The sequence below is a fragment of the Athene noctua genome, chromosome 5 (genome assembly GCF_965140245.1).
Source record: "Athene noctua chromosome 5, bAthNoc1.hap1.1, whole genome shotgun sequence".
NCBI lineage: Eukaryota > Metazoa > Chordata > Aves > Strigiformes > Strigidae > Athene > Athene noctua.
In genome coordinates this window covers 3,169,014-3,191,503 of record NC_134041.1, presented here as the reverse complement: position 1 = coordinate 3,191,503, position 22,490 = coordinate 3,169,014, and the positions used below count along the sequence as shown (strand labels likewise).

The 22,490-nt window shown below is 38.1% G+C and overlaps 1 protein-coding gene across 2 annotated transcripts in view; it reads right to left on the bottom strand.

Annotated features, from left to right (window-relative positions):
- Nucleotides 1–22,490, bottom strand: part of ITGB3BP (integrin subunit beta 3 binding protein) — a 34,862-nt gene that overhangs the window by 5,209 nt on the left and 7,163 nt on the right. For both annotated transcript variants that reach the window (XM_074906058.1, XM_074906057.1), the window contains exons 4-8: nt 20,792–20,924; nt 13,844–13,916; nt 10,319–10,397; nt 9,096–9,186; nt 7,087–7,146 (exon numbers count right to left, since the gene is read on the bottom strand). In XM_074906058.1, the coding sequence (XP_074762159.1) occupies nt 7,087–7,146; nt 9,096–9,186; nt 10,319–10,397; nt 13,844–13,916; nt 20,792–20,924 (436 nt within the window). The remainder of the gene's footprint in view (nt 1–7,086; nt 7,147–9,095; nt 9,187–10,318; nt 10,398–13,843; nt 13,917–20,791; nt 20,925–22,490) is intronic.

The window sequence follows — 22,490 nt, the reverse complement described above, 5'->3', positions numbered from 1 at the left end:
ATGTAAGCTGCCCAGATTCATATAAAACATCACTAACTCGACTTTCTTTCCAAATACAGACCATGACATTTTGACAAAACAGGCCTATTTATAGTAATATTTATCCAGATGGCAATAAGAGTTAGATACTGAAATAGTATGATTTAGTACTCATACACTCCAAAAACTTACAATGTTTGTTTGTGGCAATTTCAGCCTTTTTGGTTTCTTTTCTTAGTTTTTTTGTGGTTTTTTTTTTGGTGTGTGAGCTAATGAAGATCATGAGTTGCTCTAAAAAAAAACCAAACCCAAAACCCCAACAAAGCCCTACCAACCCTTCTCACTCTTGATATTTTTATGTGCAGAACTTCTAAGGAAGTTAAACTACATTAAAGCAAAGAGAACATCAGCAAAACTTCCGGATGAAAATCTGTTGTGACTGGAGCAGCTGGGAGAGGCCCAGGGAGCTGTGGAGATGCCCAGAAGGACACTTGGGCCGCAGCCGGAGGCGGCACAAAACCTAACCCTGCGCGGGAGGGTTGGGAGGAGCCTCCCTGCCCTTTGCCACGGTGTCTCCTGTCCCCAGCCCACAAAAAACATTAAAAGGGCAGAATCTTCCCAAGTTTCTTTTCCCCTCCTACTCCCACCGCCACTCTTTCCCAAGTTTGACTGCTCTAAAACATTTACAGATCTAAAAAGCAGAGAGAAAAAAAATGTTCACCTGTCAGGTGATATAAAACCAATCTTCTACTAAATGTGCCAGAATAATTTTTCTCCACCTCAACCACAGTTAAAACCTTCAGTCTATTCATTACTGTCTTTTTATAGTATTTTTATTTAATAAAACCTATTAAGACTACCATACAAATCTCTTTACTTATGCTTTTATCTTTTAACTGATCAATTTTTATATTGCTGACATCCCTTCTTCACCATTTGCTCATTTAAAAATTCATAGTATATGAGCTATGTCTCTGGAGAAAACGTCTATAAAATTTGTTACAGCTGGCAAATGTGTATGAGTCAGTGATAGCACATGACTAAATGCTTCACAGAAAATAAAATTTGTTTCTGTAGTAAGCAGAACTGTTTAAATGTTATTTATTTTTATGTTTCAAAGAAAATATATTGTGAAGTGCTGCATTGATTTAATACGCAACAATGTCTGTGTACACGCTGTACAAGGAAAATTTATGAAACCTTTGCACAACTCCTTTAATTGAATTTTCCAAATCTCTCACCACACACAAATAATCAATATCTTCTGCAGAGAAAACCAGTCAGAATTATTACAGTCTTTCTTTTCAATTTTGTTGTCATCAGCACATACAGAGCACCTGGATATTTGTAATGTCTGGATAGCAAGTTATTTACACCTCTTAAACATATAATTGCTACTAAGTGAGTCCAAACTAATGTTTCTTTTCTTTTTTATTTAAAATAATTATATTCATGGGAGAAAGCAGTATTTATTCTCATGTAGGAGTTGCTACATGTAGTTGTTGAAAGAACTACAATTCTTTTTAATTTTTCATTAAGCTTAATACTCTAAAGCCTAGATCCACTAGAATTAAAAATTAATAGCTATTGCGTCCGCAAAAAGGTACGTAGGAAAATAGAGTATAAACACAAGTGTGAAATTCATGAGCAAGTGTGGCTGACACCTAAATATAAAATGCAGGTTGACAGTTCTATATGTATATACGTCTGAGGTCTATAGTCATACGTCTCATGTGCATTTCTGTATCTGCCACAAAAGTTAATAGCTTAATATTTCATCTACATAGCAGAGGATGTTAAATCATTGGAGAGGTTTGTAATTTGCCCCTTTCCTTCCATCCAAAAAGCTTATGCCTGTGACCTCAGACCCAGATACTTCTCAAATCCCAGGTTGTATTTTAAAACACTCACTCTGAGGGTGTGGGTACAACCCGACAGACCCACAACCTGCCGGGAAAGAGACGTGGCATCGGGGGGTCAAACAGAAACCTGCCCACCAGCTCCTTTCCCCCCGCAGCAGACAAGATTACTCGCTCGTCCTAGGAAAAGCAAACGCATTGCAGACTTTGGGTACAAGGCAAAGAGGGCCTTGGTACCTCTTCTAGACCGTAAAGGACTTTGCACGGTTACAAACTCAGACAAGACCCGCTTGCACAGGATGAGAGAAGAGAGACAGTCAGATTTCACCAGCTTTCAATCCACACAACACAAATTAGAACACAACACACTCCTCTAGATGCATTTTGGGGCAGTCTCACAAGGAGTTCTGATGGTAAATGCAGGAGGGCAGAGCCATTTCTCCAGGTCTCCGCATGGGGACATTCGAAATAACAGGAGTAAACAAAACAGGTGAGCTGCACTAAGTCTATTGTGCACACGCATACTCACATGCTCAGCAGTGAACTAGTCTTAATTCACTTCGCTTAATGCAGTTTCATTTGCAAGTGTTCACACTGAGGTGGAACTTAAAAACGTAACTGAGATTAACTTCTGCATGTCTAAGAGGAAGAAAAAGCCTTTGAGCAGAAATACAGACAGATCAGCTCTGGGGGCACCAACATCAGGACATGGACTTGCTCGAGTGGGGCCAGAGAGGCCACGGAGAGGCTGGGGGGGCTGGAGCCCCCCCTGTGAGGACAGGCTGGGAGAGTTGGGGGGTTCAGCTGGAGGAGAGAAGGCTCCGGGGAGACCTTAGAGCGGCCCCCCAGGGCTGAAAGGGGCTGCGGGAAAGGGGCAGGGACTCTGGATCAGGGGCAGAGGGACAGGATGACTGACAGAGGGCAGATTTAGATGAGATCTGGGGCAGAAATTCTCCCCTGCGAGGGGGGTGAGGCCCTGGCCCAGGCTGCCCAGAGAAGCTGTGGCTGCCCCGTCCCTGGCAGGGTTCAAGGCCAGGTTGGACGGGGCTTTGGGCAACCTGGGCTGGTGGAAGGTGGCCCTGCCCGGGGCAGGGGGTTGAGCTAGATGATTTTTAAGGTCCCTTCCAACCCAAACCGTTCTGTGATTTTATGACTCTCTGATCTTCCACACAGAAGAGCAGATGAACAAGGCCAGGCTCCCTCCAGCATCACATAAACAAAGTTATGATTTCTTGGATTTGTCTCAGCAGCGACCTAGCACATAACACTCACAGGGCACGCTCATTTCCATCGGCTGGTTTCAGCTCCCAGGAACCCTCTACCAGCTGGGCATGTGTGCACAATCTCCCTCTTTAACCTCTGCCATTCACCAGCACCTTCAGGGCCAAAGTCGTGCCGGTCACAGCAACCGCTCTCGAGGAAATCCTACAAAGTGCTGCCAGGCCGCAGCCCCTCCGGGCCACCTCTGGCCACGGGAAGTCTTGGCCCAAGGGTTCTCTGTCCTGGGGTAAGGCAGGTACGGACTCCACACTGCAGCTGCCTCACAGATCTGGGCTGTGTAAGCGCCAGCTCTGGCCCACGCAGCCTTGGGCACACAGGCTTTCTGCTGCGAGGCTGACTGAACCTGAATGCAGTGGATTAGCAGGCTTCAGAGGGTATTTTCAGACCTTCAGAAAAATATTAATCCTTAATTCAATTTCTCTCAGTTTTGCAGCCTGTCTGACTAGGCCAAGACAGTTCTGATGACCATCAGCTCTCTTCCAAACACTGCGTAGGGGCATTAACTTAGAGCAGACATTTCTGATGTGTGGCAAGACACCAAACCTGGCCTTTAGTGTTAAGAATTGAAGTAAGCATATTGCTTGCAAACACAAGCTCTAAATCGCCATCTAATAATAATCTATTTGAAAAAATGTCCTTCAGCATCATCTTTTTTTTTTTTCTTTTTTTTCTTTTACAGATGATGTACAGCACAAAAAGGCTGCTGGAGAGATCTTTTGCTGGAAAGAAGCCTAGGATTTAACTGCAAGGACCTTGGTAAAACTAAGGAACTGCTGTTTGTGTCAGCATTAGCAGCTTTTCCCAAACAGATTGAAAACATGGAAGAACTGAATCTCAGAAAAGCCTCTATCACAACTGCCTTGAAGTGGGGCTTGCACAAACAACAGCGTATGGTTCATCCTTGCAGTCAGCTCTTCCGAAAGAGCCCTACAGACCTGTTACATAAAAAGCCCTTTCCCAACACCAAGGGTTCAACCCCTCTGTCCATCTCATCATTCCCCTGAAAAATGAATATTTGCTGACAGTTTGCTCTCAAGGAATGGAAACTCTGGGAAGAAACAGTTTCTGAATAAATTCATTCAGTTCACTTAATAAACATCTGCTTAGCCAGTTCAAGAGACTTACTTTTCCCAGAAAAGGTTTAATGACATTTCTTCCCTACAAATGAATACAAAATTGGGCTGAGAAAAAAAAAAAAAAGTTTTTTAGGTTAATGTTTTTACAGTCAGAAAAACTCACAGATATGTTCCTGAAAACACACACCTGAAGTCTGATGTATTCCCCTTTTCCCCAGAAGATCCCAAAGCAGAAGGAAAGATATAACTGGGAGACAGACACCTGAGTATGTCCGAAGGGCAACAAATTTATCCTACTTCATTTGAGAATGATGTAGAAATATATTGTAAACTGGAATTACCCTCACTCACAGCAACCCACCAGCAGCCCAGACCCAAGCTATTCAGTTGCCTGTACACAAACACCATTACAAAGTTCAAACTCAAACTGACATGAGTTGAGATAAATGGTGGAATATTGTATTCTTACCATTTTAGCTGTTTTGAGAAGGAACTCTGCTTATTAAGGAGGCGTCTATATTTTGCAGTGTTTCTGAAATGGGATTTGATGTGTCACCATATCTAGCCAGCCTTCAAGAAACTGGATTGGCGAGTGGGAATTTGGTATTACTTGGTCCCTAATCTCTCCAGCTTTGCTTTCATTAGTTATTTCAAGTGAAAAATCCATCTAGCTAACCCTGATCTAGTCTCTTGGAAAGCCACCACTACTGTCACAAAGAGTGCAAACTTCAGTCACTTGTATTAAAATCAGCCTGAAAGTTAGGAATGTTTAGAACTGAACTTAATAGGGGTGATCATCTTTGCCCATGGGCTTGGCTGGATGAACAGCAACACAGAAAAGAAAGTATTTTTTTATTTCATTACAAGATACAGGCTGAAAATAGTTTTCCTTATCGCTGCAAGTATTTGATCTTCTGTAACACTTTGTTTCTTACTTGGACAGCAGACGAGTCAAGGACGTGATTTATGTCAGTGTTTTTCTTTTGGGGAAGCAAAGTGTTAGTATAATTTGTAACAACCAGCTTAAGTAGCTTTCCTGTTTAGAATATTATCTTCACTCCTTGAAACACTCAAACTATTAAATTTTCCTTTAACATATACATATTGCAACCTACACATTTATTCTCAACACACATAAAGCATGTTTTGGACTGCAACATACCGACTAGATTTAATCTCTTGGCAGTTGCTTTACAGTTTGCTTACATTCTATTCAAAAACATTTTGTTTACTGTAAATGCTAGTCATGGACAAACAATGCTGCCATTTTTTATGCTGGTCACACAAAATGATATACTGAGTTCTACATAATGCCGCCCATTGAGCAGGGAATGTTTTGTATTAAGTTGTTTTAAGTAGAGGTTGTTTGTGTAAAGTAAATAAATTTCATGCCTCACCATGTGATGATAATGTGACATTCTGTTTGTATCAAGCCACAGAACAGTCATAAGTTTTAAGTCTTGAGCATAATTAATTAAAAATAATTATGAAAAACCACATCCAAAACTAAAAGGCAAAGTAAAACATCTCCAAATGCTTTTCTTCTACCACATACTTCTTCTCTTCTCCTACTACTGTACTTACAAGACTGCAAAACTGAATTTATTCTTTATTAAAGCAAAATTGACATTGAAACTTCATCAAAATTGGTCAACTTAAACTCACAATTCTATTTTCCATCCTGCTTTCACAAAATACCTCATTTTTCATCTAACAAGACTGGATATACATTCAGCTTTAGGGGCTAGTTTCCAGAGCAAAAATGGAACTATAAATGTATATCCTGGTGACCATTAAAAAGCAGTGCACAAAGGAAGCAATGACTGTTTAAATTTGCAATGGCCCATGGCGCTCGCCATTATCAGTGCCAGAGAGGGGCTCTGCTCATCAGAACAGGAGGACATAGGGAGCTGTAAATCACAAATAGCAGATTGCACAAATGAGCCAAATTCCTGAAGAAGTGATGTCACTCCTTTTCATTTTGTGGTAATCTGCTGGAGCTGAGAAAACTTAAGTTTGATCAATTTTTTTTTTTTCCTTTAAGAGAATTCCCCACAGCAAAAAGAATTTAAGCCTGTGGAAGAGCGGATACAACCAAAATCAAAGGGGCTGCTTGTGATAGGAAGCAGTCCTGCTGGCTGGGAGAGCTGGCAGACAGAGCAGTAGAGGTGCCATCACTAATTTTGATTCTTGTTTTGCTCTGTTTTAAGATAGAATGCATGAAGATAACAGAAATATCACCATATCAGTGGTGAATGTTTGTTGATTTTACTGGGTGTGAGAGAATAAAATAAATCTTGCGTGTATCCCCCCCACCCTGACCTTCCCAGCTAGCCAAGGCACTAAAGTGGCTATGTGGGCCACACTATGTTAAATGCCACCAACTTCAAATATTTTCACAGCACTAGTTATGAAGAAACCTAATAGTTAGGATTTCACAGTCCCCTGGAGTGTGCTAAATACCTCACAATACATAGAAGGTGAAAAAGGGTTTGCTGCAAGGACTGTATGCTGCTTGGCTTATACACTGAAAATGCAGGGGAGGGAGGAGAGGGAGGAAGAACAAGGATGATGGGTATCCATAAAGGAATGTAAACTCTCTAGGTCCTGACTGCACTTATTTCTAGACCATACCTCAAGTGCAAGGCCATTAATGATTTCTTCTCCTTGCACACTTTCATGGAGAAATACCCAACACAATGAAAACCAGCAGAAAAGATGAAAATTACATTTGAGTAGTGCAGAAGTTTTCAGAAGAAACGTTTGATTATCATCCTTTTCACATATTAAAAGTTACCCAACTTATTTCAAGTGGAAAGAACAAAGGAGGAATCAACTAAAAGGAATCATCAAAACATCTGTTACACAGGAGTTATAAAAAAGTTTCTTACCTCGGGCAGGAAGTTTTCCATGGTTTCTTTTCAACAGCTGCAGTTCTTCTGCTTGACTCACTAGTGAAGAAATAAATCTGAAATCAGTAAATGTTGCCCCAGAGATTTCAAAGAAAATAATACCTGAGCTGCCTTTTTCACTTTCAAAGCACTTGGATTTTTTTTCTTCAAGTGATGACAACAAACCACTTAGTAATTGTGCTCCAAAAAAATGAACAAAAAATTTTCAAAATTAACATAATTTTGAGAAGTGGTACTTACAAGCCTTATACCACATTTTGTTCCCATTTTTGTCTTTTAGTGCTTGATGTGGTGCTTTGTTCCTAATTCAGAGAATGGGGGGAAAAGATGATTCTTACCTATTTTGAAAGCAACAAGAAGCTAACGAAGTGGACTAACAGAAAATGTCAACAACAGGTCTGACAGCTCATTTGGGCAGCGTCACTGCCCTATCCACGGTGTAGGGTAGTAATGTAAACACAGACTGTTTTCACAAAACTTCATTTTGTATAAGAAAGCAACTGGTTATATGCATTATAGTGGGAACTAGTACAGTGTATACACATGCAAAATGAAAACCGAATGAGCACTGGAATAGAGTCAGGAGAGATGGTAATTTAAACAACAGTCGCTGCTGGAATTGTGTGGTGCATAAATTCCACTGCTGAGGCACATGCACCTAATGCATGAGGAGAGTCCCAGTGCTCCTTGCTAAGAAAAATTCTTGAGCACCTGGGGCTTTACTATCCACTCGTTTCCAACGGCAAACAAAGTACCAGTCCCAGCCACCCTAGGCTTTGCTCTCCTATAGCTAGTTCCAGTGTTTTTGCAGAAAGCAGAGCAATCAGACAGGCTGTAGAGTAATGCGCACGGGCGAAAATTCGCATTTGCTGCAGCTTAAGAAACTTGTTTTGTCATCTTTGCATTCTCATCCAGAGACTGGACACAGGGACTACGTACACATTCATATTCCCTGGTCAGAGGTTGGGATGAAAAGTCTACAAGAAGAATGTTACATATGCAAGAGGAGAAGTAGTGGTAGGTAAGTGCAGTTTTAGACACACACCTGTACCACAAACATGTGACATGGGTACAGATAAAAAGTGCTCCTACTGTGAAAACAAATTAACAAACTGTTCTGAGGCAAAGATTGGGGCCTCTTGGTGCCTACTAGCTACCTTTCAACACTTCTGAAGGAATGACCTGGTAAGGCAGACCTTTATTTCTCCTCTCTGAAAGCCAATAACTTTTTTTTTTTTTTTTTTCCCTGCAATTATCCATAATGCAAGTTTTTTGCTTTAGAATATTTCCCCATCACATACTGCCCTTCTAGTTGCGGAGGCAGTTGGAAAGGGAAGTGTGAATGCATTATTTGCTGCTGAGGATTCACACATCCCAAGAACCTCTGGCTTGGAGTAAGGATAAAGAGTTTACTAAAAACTAGACGCATATAAGTGAAAAGCTTTGGCTTTCTGGGTTCCCTTGGAAAAGTATTACAGATGTGCCATCTGTAAAGTGCCCTTATCCCAACACAACAAGCATCTGGTATGTCCATCATTTAAAGACACATGAATAGCAATTTTTAAAGCCTGGAAACCTATATTCAGCCTAATCCTCCTAACTGGCAAACAAACAAAACAACTTCCTTGCAAGAAGAGAAGAAAGGCAATGCAATCAAAGTGCAAACGTTTAGCCTAATCACTAGCTAAGTACCCACTAAGTATCTAACTATTTACATAAGAAAAGGTGTTGCTCTTGCAAGTTTTTCCTGCCCATCTGTGAGTTCGAGTTAGAAGAGTGGGCCGTTGGGGTTGCCTCTCTTTTATGTCCCTGGTTGGGCGCACAAGGACGTTTAAGGTGCATTTGCCCTGACCAGGAGAAGCCACATGTCCGAGTCCTGGGGTATAACATTCCACTTTAACACAGAGCGGGGCAGGACTCGAGGAAACGTTTGGAGTGATCATTGTTAAATTGTTATAAAAAGGATAAATATTGAAAATCCTCCTTACTTAGCTCTTGGGTTCTCTGCATTTCATCACTCAAGATGCAAGGCAAGTCGGAGACATCAATATTTTCAAGCTCTCTACTGCCCTCTAAAGCCTGGAAAAAAAACCAAAACAAACAAACCATGATTAAAGACATTATTAAATCATTCCAAAACTACCTACTTAGATGTCTACAACTTATTAAAAACATCTGAAAGAAAGAATTTCTGGAATTTTATTCATAAGGTATAAACGATGCGTGAGGCTCCACCTCAGAGAAAGTCAACGGGAGTAAAAAGTTTAAGGGTGTAAGAATATACATTACTTTTGAAAATGGCATTCAGGTGCCTTTGAAAGTGTTACTTAAAAATCTCCTGTTATTTACGCTTCACTCGTAAGTCTTCAGCTGTTTAAACAGATTAACACTTGATCCCCAGAAAAGCAATCTTGGCACATGTACAAGCCTGCTCTAATATGTTGGTAAAATGGAAATCTACGTGCAGTTCAGATTCTATTGAACGCACTCCTCAGCATTTCAGGGGAGACCTAAAACCATACGTTATCAATCTCCGGAGAAATAGGATCTTTCAATAGGGTTTTCTAAATAAACACTTGAATTAAAATATTATAAATTAGTCTTTTTTTGGTAAATAAAACCTTGCCAGACCATATGCAAGGAAAATAAATCAATACAATACTTCGAGTACACTGAATTATTTCTCAGATATTGATACACAGCAATGAGGCTTGTGCTAAATTTATTCAGGAAACAAAATGTGAATAAAACAGAAGAGCGATTTGCATTTTAGCACATATTAAACAGACTATTAAATGATGATACATTAGTGGTAAATTAAATAGTACAATCACTTCAACACAAAGGGATATTTAATCTTCAAGGACAGAAAAATATGCAGTAATAATTCATACTTCAAGTTATAAATAACAGTTGATAACTACTTCATATGTTTTTAATCGTGTACAAAACGAGGAGTGATACAAATTAAAAATGGTGTCCTTGGAAAAGCAACTCTTCCAGTTTTTTTTTTTTTAAATCTACTAAGTTCTGTGTGGTTTGTTTTGTTTTGTTTTGTTTTGTTTTTTTATCTCCAGGTCAAACCTGTCTGGTTTCAAGTATTTTATTTGCTTCCCTATTCCTTAAAACTCAAACATTGCATATAAAATTTTCGTTTTTCAAATCTTATATTAAAAGTAGATTAAAAAAAAAAAATCAGCGTAAACCAGACCTGTAGGCTTGTCAGTTTTGCTCTTATATTCGCAATTCTAACCAATGAGCTTTTCACTTTGGACTGCAATTTCAGGTACCTGCATGAAAAATTAAAATAAAACAATTTCAATTAGCCGCATCACCACTTGCTGAAAATCAGTGTTTACAATGTTTCCCAGAGTTTTTTCACATTGTAATCAGGATGGATCTAGATAAGCTGTGAACAGATGGGCTGTACAACCTGATTGTGTCATACAACACCAAATACAATTTGCCTTTGGTTAGGATTTATATGCAAACTGCCAAAAAATACATATATCCTAATTTTAAGGCTAGGAACTCAGGTTCAGCAATATTAGAGGATCTTCTTATGATCATGCGGGAAGACAATGGTAAAACCAGGAATTTAACTCATTTGTTCCTAAGAACAGGAATTTAATCAAGAGGATGAGCTCCCCAAACGCACGGACTGTTAAGACCATATGACACTGCTTGTAGCTGTAGGAAACATGAGAAATTAAAGCTGAGCCCAACAGGGACAACATCGCATGATGGTAGCTGGTCAGCTTCGTTGTACTAGCTCTCCTTTTAAGCCACAAATACATTTTACTAACAGTGCAAAGATGGTCAGCTTTCAGAGTTTACTGGGGTTTGCAATAAAAATTAAAATAATATACAATCAGATCTAAAGGGCAGATTTTAATGCATGACTAAGGATTTTCCCTGAATATGTACTGAAAAAAAAATTCCTGCAATAACTGTTCAGGCTATTTTCTCTTTGAACCATTTAGACATGCAAATCAGCTTGAGACAACAGAAGAATAATCTACTTACTGTTTCCTTCCACAAAGGGAGAATCACCCTTATCAGAAACCTCAAATTTAGAAACAGAACTACATTATGAGAAAAACTTATCACTGTTGTATTTCAACATGGGAACAGAAGGCTACGCAGAAAAGAAAACGCTAATGTCAGTGTATTATACAATATATTTTCCACCTGTAAAAGTAAAGTGTATAAAAGTTCACTTGAATACTATTGTGTAGGTGTTAGTTTACAAATGTGTTTTACTGGCATGTCACTAACCACTAGTCTTCTGCAAATCTCGTAATTTTTTTAAAAAAAGATACTGAATTATTGAAAGCAAACATTTACATGTCAATGAAGACTACAGATTACTCAAATTGTTCTGCAAATCAAGGTTACTATCACTAAGAAGCAACCAAGGGATTTACTGAACCACAAAAAACCCTCCAGTTAATCAGTTTACAGATTTTCACTGGTATAACCGTAAGGCTTTATTTTTTACTATCTAACTTGCCATCCAAACAATTCTACTCTTTGTCAAGCTCCAACATGTAGAAGATACTTACTGTCCTACAATGAGGAAATTTCAAGCTAATGGTGGTGGAAAGCATCCATTACAAGAAAAAAACCCGACTGACACATTGAGAGTTCAAGTGCAGTAATGAAAAGGAAGAGCTACAACTTCAAGCATAAGAAACATAATATTTAGTTGAATAAATGTCACAAATATTACTTGTTAGTAAAAAAGAATTGCATGTATAAAATATCTAGCCCCAATGGAATTTTTCTCTGGATTCCAGGTACAATTGTGATACAAATATTTAAGACATACGACAGAATACAGAAGCAGAATAACAAAATCAACGTATACGTATAAGGAAAGAAACCCACTCACGTACAAAACTCCAACTCTTTAATGTCAGTTAACTCGCCTGCATGAATACTGCACCAGCATGGTGATACTTCTTCCAGTAACACAAGCTGCAGCACAGCAGCTGCACTCTGCCTTCAATATCAACAGGACTTGTAGTGTGACCTGTTGTCAGAAGCAGGAACACAAGGAAAGTACAAAGAAACTGCCCAACAAAGAAATATGTGGGCAACGGAGGTTTGCATTACACTGAGAGGTGAGCTCTTAGTGACAAACTGGGGTAACAGGAAATGCACCTCAGATTTTGGAGAGAAAACGTGCTGGATCTACAGACAGGAGAATTTAGGTAACAATTTGAATTGGATGCACAAGCACCCGGCCTGAATGAAATACATGACAGTCACGTTACACAGAACAATTTAAAAAAAAAATAAAGTTGTAGAGGAGAGATGTGGTATAGCCAGGCTGCTGCTGGGTTGTGAATTAGACTTTCTTGGTGAAAGAAAGATATATATATATACATATCTTTCATTTTTATATATATATCTCTCAAAGATATATGTAAAGATTCCACTAAGGGATAAGCTGAAGCATCAAATAAAAAAGCAGGACAACACAACAGGATAAAAAGATTTCAAGAACAAAAATGCAGACAGTGTTGAAAAAGAATGAGAATAAAGATTTTTTCTTTTTTTTTTTTTTAGATTTTGCTATTAAGAGATCACAAGAGTCTCTGATGAATGCAATTTCAGTTGAGTAAAAAGGACAGAAATGGATGGGGGACTACCTAGGATAATACTGTATTAGCAGCATGAAGTATGAACGTGCTCACTGAGGAAAGAAACTTTAGCTGGACTAAAGCTTTAACTCAAGAGTAGTTTTACTGAGCATATACAACTTCCATATTAAAAAAACTCATAACTTCCAGGATTTCTGAATTGGGTAACTTCCCCTAAAGATGAAAGGTAATCCCCAATACAATCCAATTTACAGAGATTCACAGCTTTCTACTTTTTCACCTAGTTCTATCATAAATGAAACTAATATTTCCTTTGTCTAACTCTTAGGGATGGATGTGTTTGTTTTGGCTGAAATACATAACACATTCAGCCTGAGTGCACCGTTGGCACAGAAAATTTCAGTTCACTTTTCAGCTGAGATTTGGCAATGTTACGAACAATTAAATGTTCTTTATAACAGAAAAAAATCAAGCCACACTAACAACATGAGACACTAGCAGCCTTACTTCCAACACATTTTACCACTTCTCCTTCCTCATGTCTATCAAGTTTAGGAAAGCAGTTTATCAGATACCTCACCTGAAGCATTCAAGTGTTTTACTAACTGTGGACTTCACGAAGTTCATTAATGTCAGGAAGCTTATAGCTTAAAATAAGATTGTGGCAGAAAACACAAGTATTTTAAAAGATTTTGGAAAGCAAACACAGTGTTTCACCATGACCATCTGTGGCTAGTTTTTAATCAAAAAGTGTCCTGCATTACTGGCCCTGTATCTTTGGAAGGTAATGTTTCCAAAAATAAGGTAAAGAATGTACACTTTGAGTCTGGGAAGCCAAAGCAGATCTTCTGTTCAGCAGTTTAATGATGATACTTCATTGTGTAGTACCATGAGTTTGACTCCTGTAATTAACTGGCAGTGTTACACGCCCCACACTACCAGTCAGACAGACCTGCCTGGGCAGTTGTATTGCAAACCCTGCATTAATCTGGGTAATTAATGACTGGGTAACTGTAAATCTGCCATTCACTGCCTTTGAATATCAAATCCTGTGGAATTAGAAGTAGTAAAAAAATATTAAGTGAAAAATCACAGTGCTGCACACACCAAGCACTTCATACACTTACGCATCCTCCTCTGTTTGAGGCTGCCCTCTTCTGGATAATCTGCTTTCTGAATCGTTCTCCTCAATTTCGTCTCCTAGAAGGTTTGTAAGAAAGAAAAGAAACAATAAAGATGAAAATATTGAGCATTTGAAGCACACGAAAAAGGTGTTGGTATGAACCTTGACTGCTGAATGATCTTTTAGGAAGACAAAAAAACCCCCAACAAACCTCACTTACGAAGTAGAAGAGATTCCACACTAAATTCACTCTTTTGTAATTTGACCTCTCACTAATTCACGTTACATTTATGTTTGTGGAAACCTTGGGATTATATTATTAATAACTGGAAGTTAGTATAATTCTGACACATAGTTACAGTGTTCTACTCAAAAACCTTTTTACCCTATTAACTGCCTAAAGACAGTATACGAGCCCAGGGCATTATCATGAAAATACTGTAACGACTGAGCAATGAAATCTCTATTTTCCTTTAATAAAAAGTGCCTGGTCCCCAACTCCATCTCGTAAACAACTACAAAGAGATACTGCAAATTACTTTCAAAGGCTCTGACATGCTATATTGACAATAGAATATTCTAGCTCGTCATATGATGGGGCATGCTAAATCATATGCCAGTTGCCATTATTCTGCCTGGTGAGTCATATTTCTGCATTTCAGCGCACTGATATTTGGAGCAGTTGCATGTTTCTGTGAGGAAACAGGAATAGGATATTACCACAAAAGTCCATTCTCATGGATTTACTAATAAAACCTAGGCTCACGTGTGGTGTTGGTGAACTGCCTTTCTGTCACTGTAGGCTGGGTGTTCTTAAATGACCAGATTCCAAGATGAATGTCTAACACAGACTGCTCTCCCAAACCAGGTGGACAGGGGGATGTTTTCAGTGATGCTGATTAGATTAAGAAAGTTAGCGCTGCCCTAAAATACCATCTTTGGCTCACTGGCTGCTCTCTACTCGAGACTCTTCAACAGCCACTTACTTACAAAGGCCTCCTTATGTATATCATTCTGTAGGACAAAACACCTCTGACCACAAAAGACTTTCTGAATTTAAATCTACATAACTTACCACAACCTATACAATTCAGAGAGAACTCATGTTAGAACAAAAACAGATTGAAATTTTATCTTGTGTATCGATTACTATTGTTTTTAAAGTCAGTACATTTAGTTTCTCCATTCTGCTTGACCTCCAATCAGCATATCAGGAGTGATGTACTAGCAGAAAAAAGTACTGCATCCCTCCTAACTAATACTTAAAAAAATAGTATGTACTGTCACATCTGATTGGATCCCACAGTACAATAGTCTTTGGTGAATCTACCAAAACTAGGGAGGCCGTAACTATCCGTGGCATTGTGCTCCACACAACCTATATGGTCACCTTTCTATACTTTCAAGTGTTATATCTGTCAAGCTTCCAGCAATAAAGAGCTCACATCTGAATAGCAAAAAAGATTTCTGTTTAATTGGGGCCGACACTGAAGACATCATACAATATGGAGTTTTTGTAACTTCCATCTTAAGAGTTTCCTCCCTCAACAGTATCAGTCATGTACTCAACTCTCTCATTTCCTACTGTAATGTCAAAACTCCCTTTTTTTGGTCATGGTTCTATTCTCCTGCGCAATGGATCTCTTGGATCTGATACTCATTAAAGACAAAATGGTGGAGGGGTATGCATACATATGAATGGGGAGAGGCATCATGCATTCATTCTTTTTTTTCTGAGAAGTTTTCTCCTTAAATAATGAGATCATTAGTGTATTTGACAGTTAGTGACTTAGAATTGCACACCAGTAATTCAGCTCTAGAGTTCACTGAACTTGTAGCCATTCAGACTATACTCATCTATCCAATACCCAAGAAAGATCTTTTTTTCTGGTGTAAAAAAATGTCACAAGGTGTTCTACATTAGTTCTTATCTATTGTCCCTCTTAATAGATGCATGTGCATTCTTACAAATGCTTTGTATTGAACAGCTGTTATTGTAAGGTGAAATTCACCTTTAAGTGAAAGATTTGGAGGAAACTACAAGTCTTCACTGTGATCTTAACAAATGCATTGATCCTAGAACAGACCCTCTGGAATGAGGTGCTATTCACGTCTCACTGTAATACGTCTCCTTTCTGACATCAGACTAAAAAAGAGAGGCCACACTAAGCATTAAACACTTTGATTTCTTCTTGCTAGATCTAAATTATTACACACAAGTATCAGCGCTCAAGGATAAATTAACTTTTAATTTTAATATTTTGTAAAACATTTAGAAATACCTCAGAATGACAAGGTGCTATAAAAGTTTAAGCTGTTCCACTACAGTAGCTAAAGGTTAAGACCCCAAAAGATTTCACTTTAAATCTAAGTAGTTGTAGAACTTGCACTTAAATCAGTCATCAGCTATCAAACAGATACTACTTTCAGACCAGTACTACAGAATGGCAGAACCCTGGATTGATTTGAATAAAAATAAAATGATTTAAAATAAATCTAAAAATACGTTCACTGATAATGATGAGAAACTAGTGAAGATTTAGTATTCTGTTATTTTAGAAATTTGTGTCATAAATGAGTTGTGAGATTTTTGGGTAGTTAGGCAATATATGATTTATCAGGCAGCCCAATAGGACATACATAGGGCATCATCATAAAGACACACTAACTTATAATTAGGTTGGTTCTTTTCCTAAAATAAATGTTACTTTTGAACAATCTTAGCATTCTGTAGGTATTTCAGTCTTTTTTGAGGCACTTCTCCACACCGCTATTCGAATGAAAGTCATGTTCACCTACAACACTTTAAATAAAAGCGTCTTTTCAGAAGGAGAAAAGAAATTGTGGGTTTAAAAGGACAAGCTGAAACCTGTGATATAAGACGAAGTCTTATATACCACCATCTTGTAGCTATATGAACTCAGGAAAAAAAAAAAAAAGGCTAGTACTACATTACTGAGTAATTATCCATCTAAATGTCAGCTATGATCATGTGATCAGTCTTTTTATTGGCAAAAAGAACGTTCCCCTATATCCATACTTAATATCAGTATGGAAATACAGCCCATGTTCACCTTTCCCACTGACATCCTAATATACAGGCATTTTAATGCAAGACATTTTGCCCCCTTTTTTTCTTTCACCTAAGAGATAAGGCATGTAATGCAAATGCAGAGATGCTGAAAAAGTTTTAAAACTTGTAGTAGATCTAAACATTTGTGTAGTGTCACCGTTTGTGTCACCAAAAAGGCTTTGACTAAAACGAAAGGAAAGAGGTCTTAAAGCAGGTAATTACAAACATGTAGGGATATTCAAGAGAACATATCTAAAGAGGTATAGGATTTTTAAATTTTGTATCTGACTGATATAATTATATACAATTTAAAGAGATTTTTGCAAAGGTAAGTGTTAAAGTGCAGGTGGATATCCTGCCAGGCTGAGGTATAGTTTCATATTCTGCAGACAGCCACAGAATTAAAATCTGCATTTATACATAATAGTTAGTCTTTTTTTCAGAACTGCTTTTGTGATGCAGTGACACTAACAGAAAGCTTACTGCTCCCAGTGCCTCCAACTGTCAGTGTGGACATAGGTTGTTCTAATCTGATTCTTCCTTCAGGATACAGGCAATCTTAATTCAGATCGTCAGCGCCTCGGTATAACATGCAGTCACTTTGCTTGAACCTGAATCCATTCTGGACGAGAATGGAGGATGTCACACCATGACAAAACAATTAATTGAAGTATGGTACGAGCTGACCTTTCCATGAGATGACAGATGCCAGTACAGCCATACCAACTGATTGCACGAACAACAGCCGTATCTCTGATCTGACGGAGAACACCTATTGGCACCTCTTCTCATTGAAAGGTTTCTTTCTACAGGATGAAAAGCTTCATATTTACCATGAGGGAAAAAAAAACCCAACCAAAACAGACGCATAGGCTCTTCATTTCATCCAGGAATTACCATCAAATCCTGAGACTGGCATAGGAGTTAATACATGCAAACACAAAATTTCCTTCTTACTGATGAAAGCAGAGACTGCCATAGAAATCTGACCTGGGAACACTCTGAAAATACATTTCTCTCTGTAGAAAAAATAGAATAGATAAATTTACATGTCAAAGACTTCAAGTTCCCTAACAAACTATGTCAGAATGCTTCTCACTGGAAGAGTTACTTTTCACAGTAAGAAAGAAGTTGGAAAACAGTGGGGTAAGACTTCTGTCTAACTTGGTTTAAACTCCAGGGAGAATATTCAACAGATAACCACGGATATCTGTGGGAATACATAAGACAATGCTTTAAGCAACTTTGCTGATGAGGAAAATAATCCCAAAGAGAAATTGTTTATAGTCTTTTAAGAATGCAGTGCTCTACTTTAAAGGGATGATTAAGTGCCAGTGAAGATTTCTGGATGTGAAGTAAGCAGGAGTGTGGAGATATTCACCATGCCAAATAATTATCTTTTTTGGGAATCGAGAAGCAGCCATTAATTTTGAGAGGAGGACTTGTTCACAAAACAGGGCAGGCATTGTGGCAAAGGTCCTTACTTTCTGGCAGACAGAGACTTGCTCCCTCCATCCCAAATCAGGAAGTACATAACCAGGCCTTTCACTGCAAATCTCAATACGGTTCTCAAAAGGCCACAAAATGAAACACACATCAGCTGCATATATGTTCAATTTTGTGAAGGCAATGGTGTTCTAAAATACAGGATCTTTCAATATAGCAGATCTGCACAACTAGTTGAGACACACCATCACTCACTGAAACAATGAGGAGAAATTAGTATAATTCCTCCTCCAAAGGCTTCTTGGAATGTCAATGGTTGAAACAGTTGGGTTTGTACTAGTCCCAGGGGCAAATGCCCAATTCAGAAGCCTAGCAGAGGTGGAGAACAGCTATTCTGGGGAGAACTGACATCAGCAGAGAACTTGGTAGGCAAGTTGTGAATATTCTGACTGGCAGTGAGTGCTCATGAAAAACTCAACTGTGTTAAAACTGTTTGACAAACAGGTAGCAAGGACACAAAGCCAGGTCATAATGAAGACTGGCAGCATGATAAAGAATTAGGATACTGCTGGTTCTGTTTAGTTTCCTAGCATGACTACTAATTAGGAAAAAAACCTCCAAATCTCTGCACACAGGTCTGTAACTATGCATGGCTATAGTGCCACCAGAACACCTGGTACTTCCATGGTTCCTCAAGTACTCTGCTATTTCTAATAAGGAAAAGGGATGTAATGCTCACAGATTGTAGCATTTTCAGCTTGAAGGCTTCCAGTAATTTTAATTTTTTGGTCAGCCAGCTTTGACAGAATCCCAAAATTTCTTGATTGCATTCCTTTAAAAAAGATAAAAATCCCTTTTTTCCTGGAGGAAAAATCCACTTTTGCGGATCCATCATGAGAGCATATGGTGCAATAACTAGTGCAAAAATCTGCAGACATCTAGATAAATTTCAAACAGGGGTTATTCTATCCTGCTCAGAATATTTCTACTCATCATAATTCACGAATGTTAGTGAGGCCTCAATTACTGCACATAAATTCCAAAATATATGGGGCATAAAAAGCTCTTTAACCCAACAAAAAGGCATAACAAGAACTGATGGCTGAAAATTAAAGCCAGACAAATTCAAAATCAGACAGGAGAATTTTTTTTTTTAATAGTGATGGTAATTGAACAAGGAACTTGCTAACAAGGAAAGTGATGGATTATTATTATTTAAATAATTTGAAGTTTTCAAACCAAGACTTAACCATCTTTCTAGGACTTGTACTGTGAGTAAATGAAAGCTCTTGGGCTCTATATAGGAAAGGTAACAAGAAAGTCTCTGTATTTTTTTTTAATATAAAAAAGTCACACCAGGTGACCTAATGGCTCCTTAACACTTATGAAGACCACAACCTATCTAGACATAAAACCAGGTTAGTCTACTGAAAATATACTTCTTGAACAGTCATATTTTGCATTAAAATTGTGACTGTGTAACTAAGTGGGCATATATCCTAAAGGGAACTGGAAATAATATAATGATAAAAAGGCATAGGCATATTTTCTGAGAGCTAACGACATTCAGTGTTACGTTCGATTAATTAAAAATTGCCTTGAAGTGCCTTTCTACAAAAAAACAATAGTAAAAATTTACATAAAAGAATGCAAAAGAGTTAAACTAATTGAACCTCCCTTTTAGTTTTGATTTGATAAAATCTACATAACTTTCAATATTCATAGAGAAAGACTCAGAGCTGAGAAGTGCTGTATGCATGGATGTATGCATGTGTACATGCAAGCATTTACCACCAGAAACTTGGAAGTACATAAACCAGGGCTTACATTGCAAATCTCAACGTAGTTCTCAAAAGGCGACCAAATTAAACACGCATCCACTGCAACAACTTTTTTTTCCAGTTCTCCTGACCATGAGGGAGTCCATAGCTCATCTGTGTGTTATAAACAATGGATTGCACTGACATGCAGGAGTAAACCAGGACCTCACTGCAACAATCTGAAGTAGCACACAGCAACCTCAGAACATCTCCACATGCAATCTGACAAAGTCACTTCCAGTAGCACGCACCAGTTCTGCCAGTGAAAGCTGGGACTTAGAAAGAAAGCAAATGAAGGACATTGGTAGCATAAACATGCCTAACTAGTGGAATTAATGGAATTATTGACCAAAAAAATGCTAGTGCAGGGTTTTTTGCTAAGCCAAAGTCAAACTTTTAAAATACTGATCAACAGAAAGCAAAACCTGTTTCATAAACACCCCCAAGTTTTATACTGAAAAGATTCGAGCTTTAAAAATCAACATCAGCTTTTCCAAGAGATTAAAATTCTTTAAGAAGGAAAAGAAATCAAACGTACCACATGAGACACCTTACCAAATGAAGCCATAATCAGAAAAATGTTGCAGTAAGAAAGACAGAACGTTCAACTAACCATTTGATGGGTGATTTCTGGGATTCTGTGCATGAGTCATGGGAGATGAAAACGGACTCATTTGGCGTGTTCCTGTTGTCGGCGAGTAAGCGTTTAGATTCCTTTTGGTCTTCAAGGGTGTTTCACCAGGTGGCTAAAATGTAGCAAGAGACAAAGAATCTAGATGAATATTGGCTAAAGATAAAGAAGTACCTATGTCCCTCTAAACCTACAACAGCTGTAAACCACCCTTCTGTAAACTAAATATATTCTGGCCTCAACCTTTTTTATCAGTAGAGTTACATATTGCACCCAAAAGCAGACAAAACCTCTCTGAACATTTACTACATGGTAATAGATTTTTCGAAGTAATTCCTAACTTTATGTACTCCCATTTATGGAAAGCCCATGTTGTGGTGGATTGACCTTTGCTTGGCTGCCAGGTGCCTACCAAGCTGCTTTATTACTCCCTCTTCTCATTAACATTAGTTTTAGTCAAAAAAAACCGCAAACAAACCAGCCCTTCAAACACTAGCTTCCCATCTTGCATTAAAAAAAAAAGTATGTGGCTTCCAGAGAGGTATTCCAGCATGAACACCTGGGGGGTTTTTTTGTTTGTTTTTAAAGCAGTCAAAACCTGGTATTATTTTTCCTACAGTATTAAGAATTTGACACATGAACTATAAGCAACTATTTTCAGATTTTAATTCTATTAAAATAATTATTTATAATGATTTTCTAAACAATGATTTTCTAAACAACTGTTGATAAAAAACCCAGCAAGTGAATCTCTTAAATACAAAGTTTTGTCTCTGGTTTATGATTTTGGTATGTCTAATGATATAAAAGGAGTTATTTAATACTGTAAGAGAAATTGCACAGAGAAATTTTCAGAAGAATTAGTCTGCAATTCTGAAATATTAACCGGGATTATCTGGGACAGAGTTCACTCTCTAGATTGGATTCTGAATTGCAACTCTGAGCAACTGGGATTTCACCGCACTACTAATATACAAAAGAAAAAAACCAAACCCAAACCACACTGTTTGCACAGAAAGGGCTTCAGATCTAGCAACAACTTGATTCCAACTAAGAAGTCGAGCAGCTTTGAATAACACCATCAATGACTGTCAAAAGGAGACACACACAGAAACAGAACACACAGAGCACTTAAAGGAGATTCCACTGGCATCAGCAGCATCGTCATGTCATCTTAAAACCACTGATCAAGTGGCTACAGGATTTTCTCTTGGAAACACTATATCATCAAAGCAAATCTCACAGAAAAACAGAGTACGAGATTTCTTTATTTTTTCATTGTTACAATCCTGGGGCTTTGAGTTTGAGGAGCAAATTCATTTATCTCTAGTTTTGGAACTCTAACAAGCAAAGGAATAACTCATCCACTTGCCAAACAACCAGCCTTTTCCACCAACCTGAGCCTCACACCATCTGTAAAACTGAATATCTATCATTTGTCTTCATGTCACTCATAACAGTCACTTGATTTCCTACAGTATTTCTTCATTAGAAGCTTTATTGTACATGATTATCCTGTAATCTCTTTAAATTCCATTTATTGTTCCATTTATTAATGTTAGAAAAAGTATAATAGGTAAGCATATTACACTGTTTCAGTACCATGAATGAAATACAAGGTGAGGATCTGGAGTTTATATTCATTAAAGAACACACACCAAATTGGGGAAAGAAAGTTTTA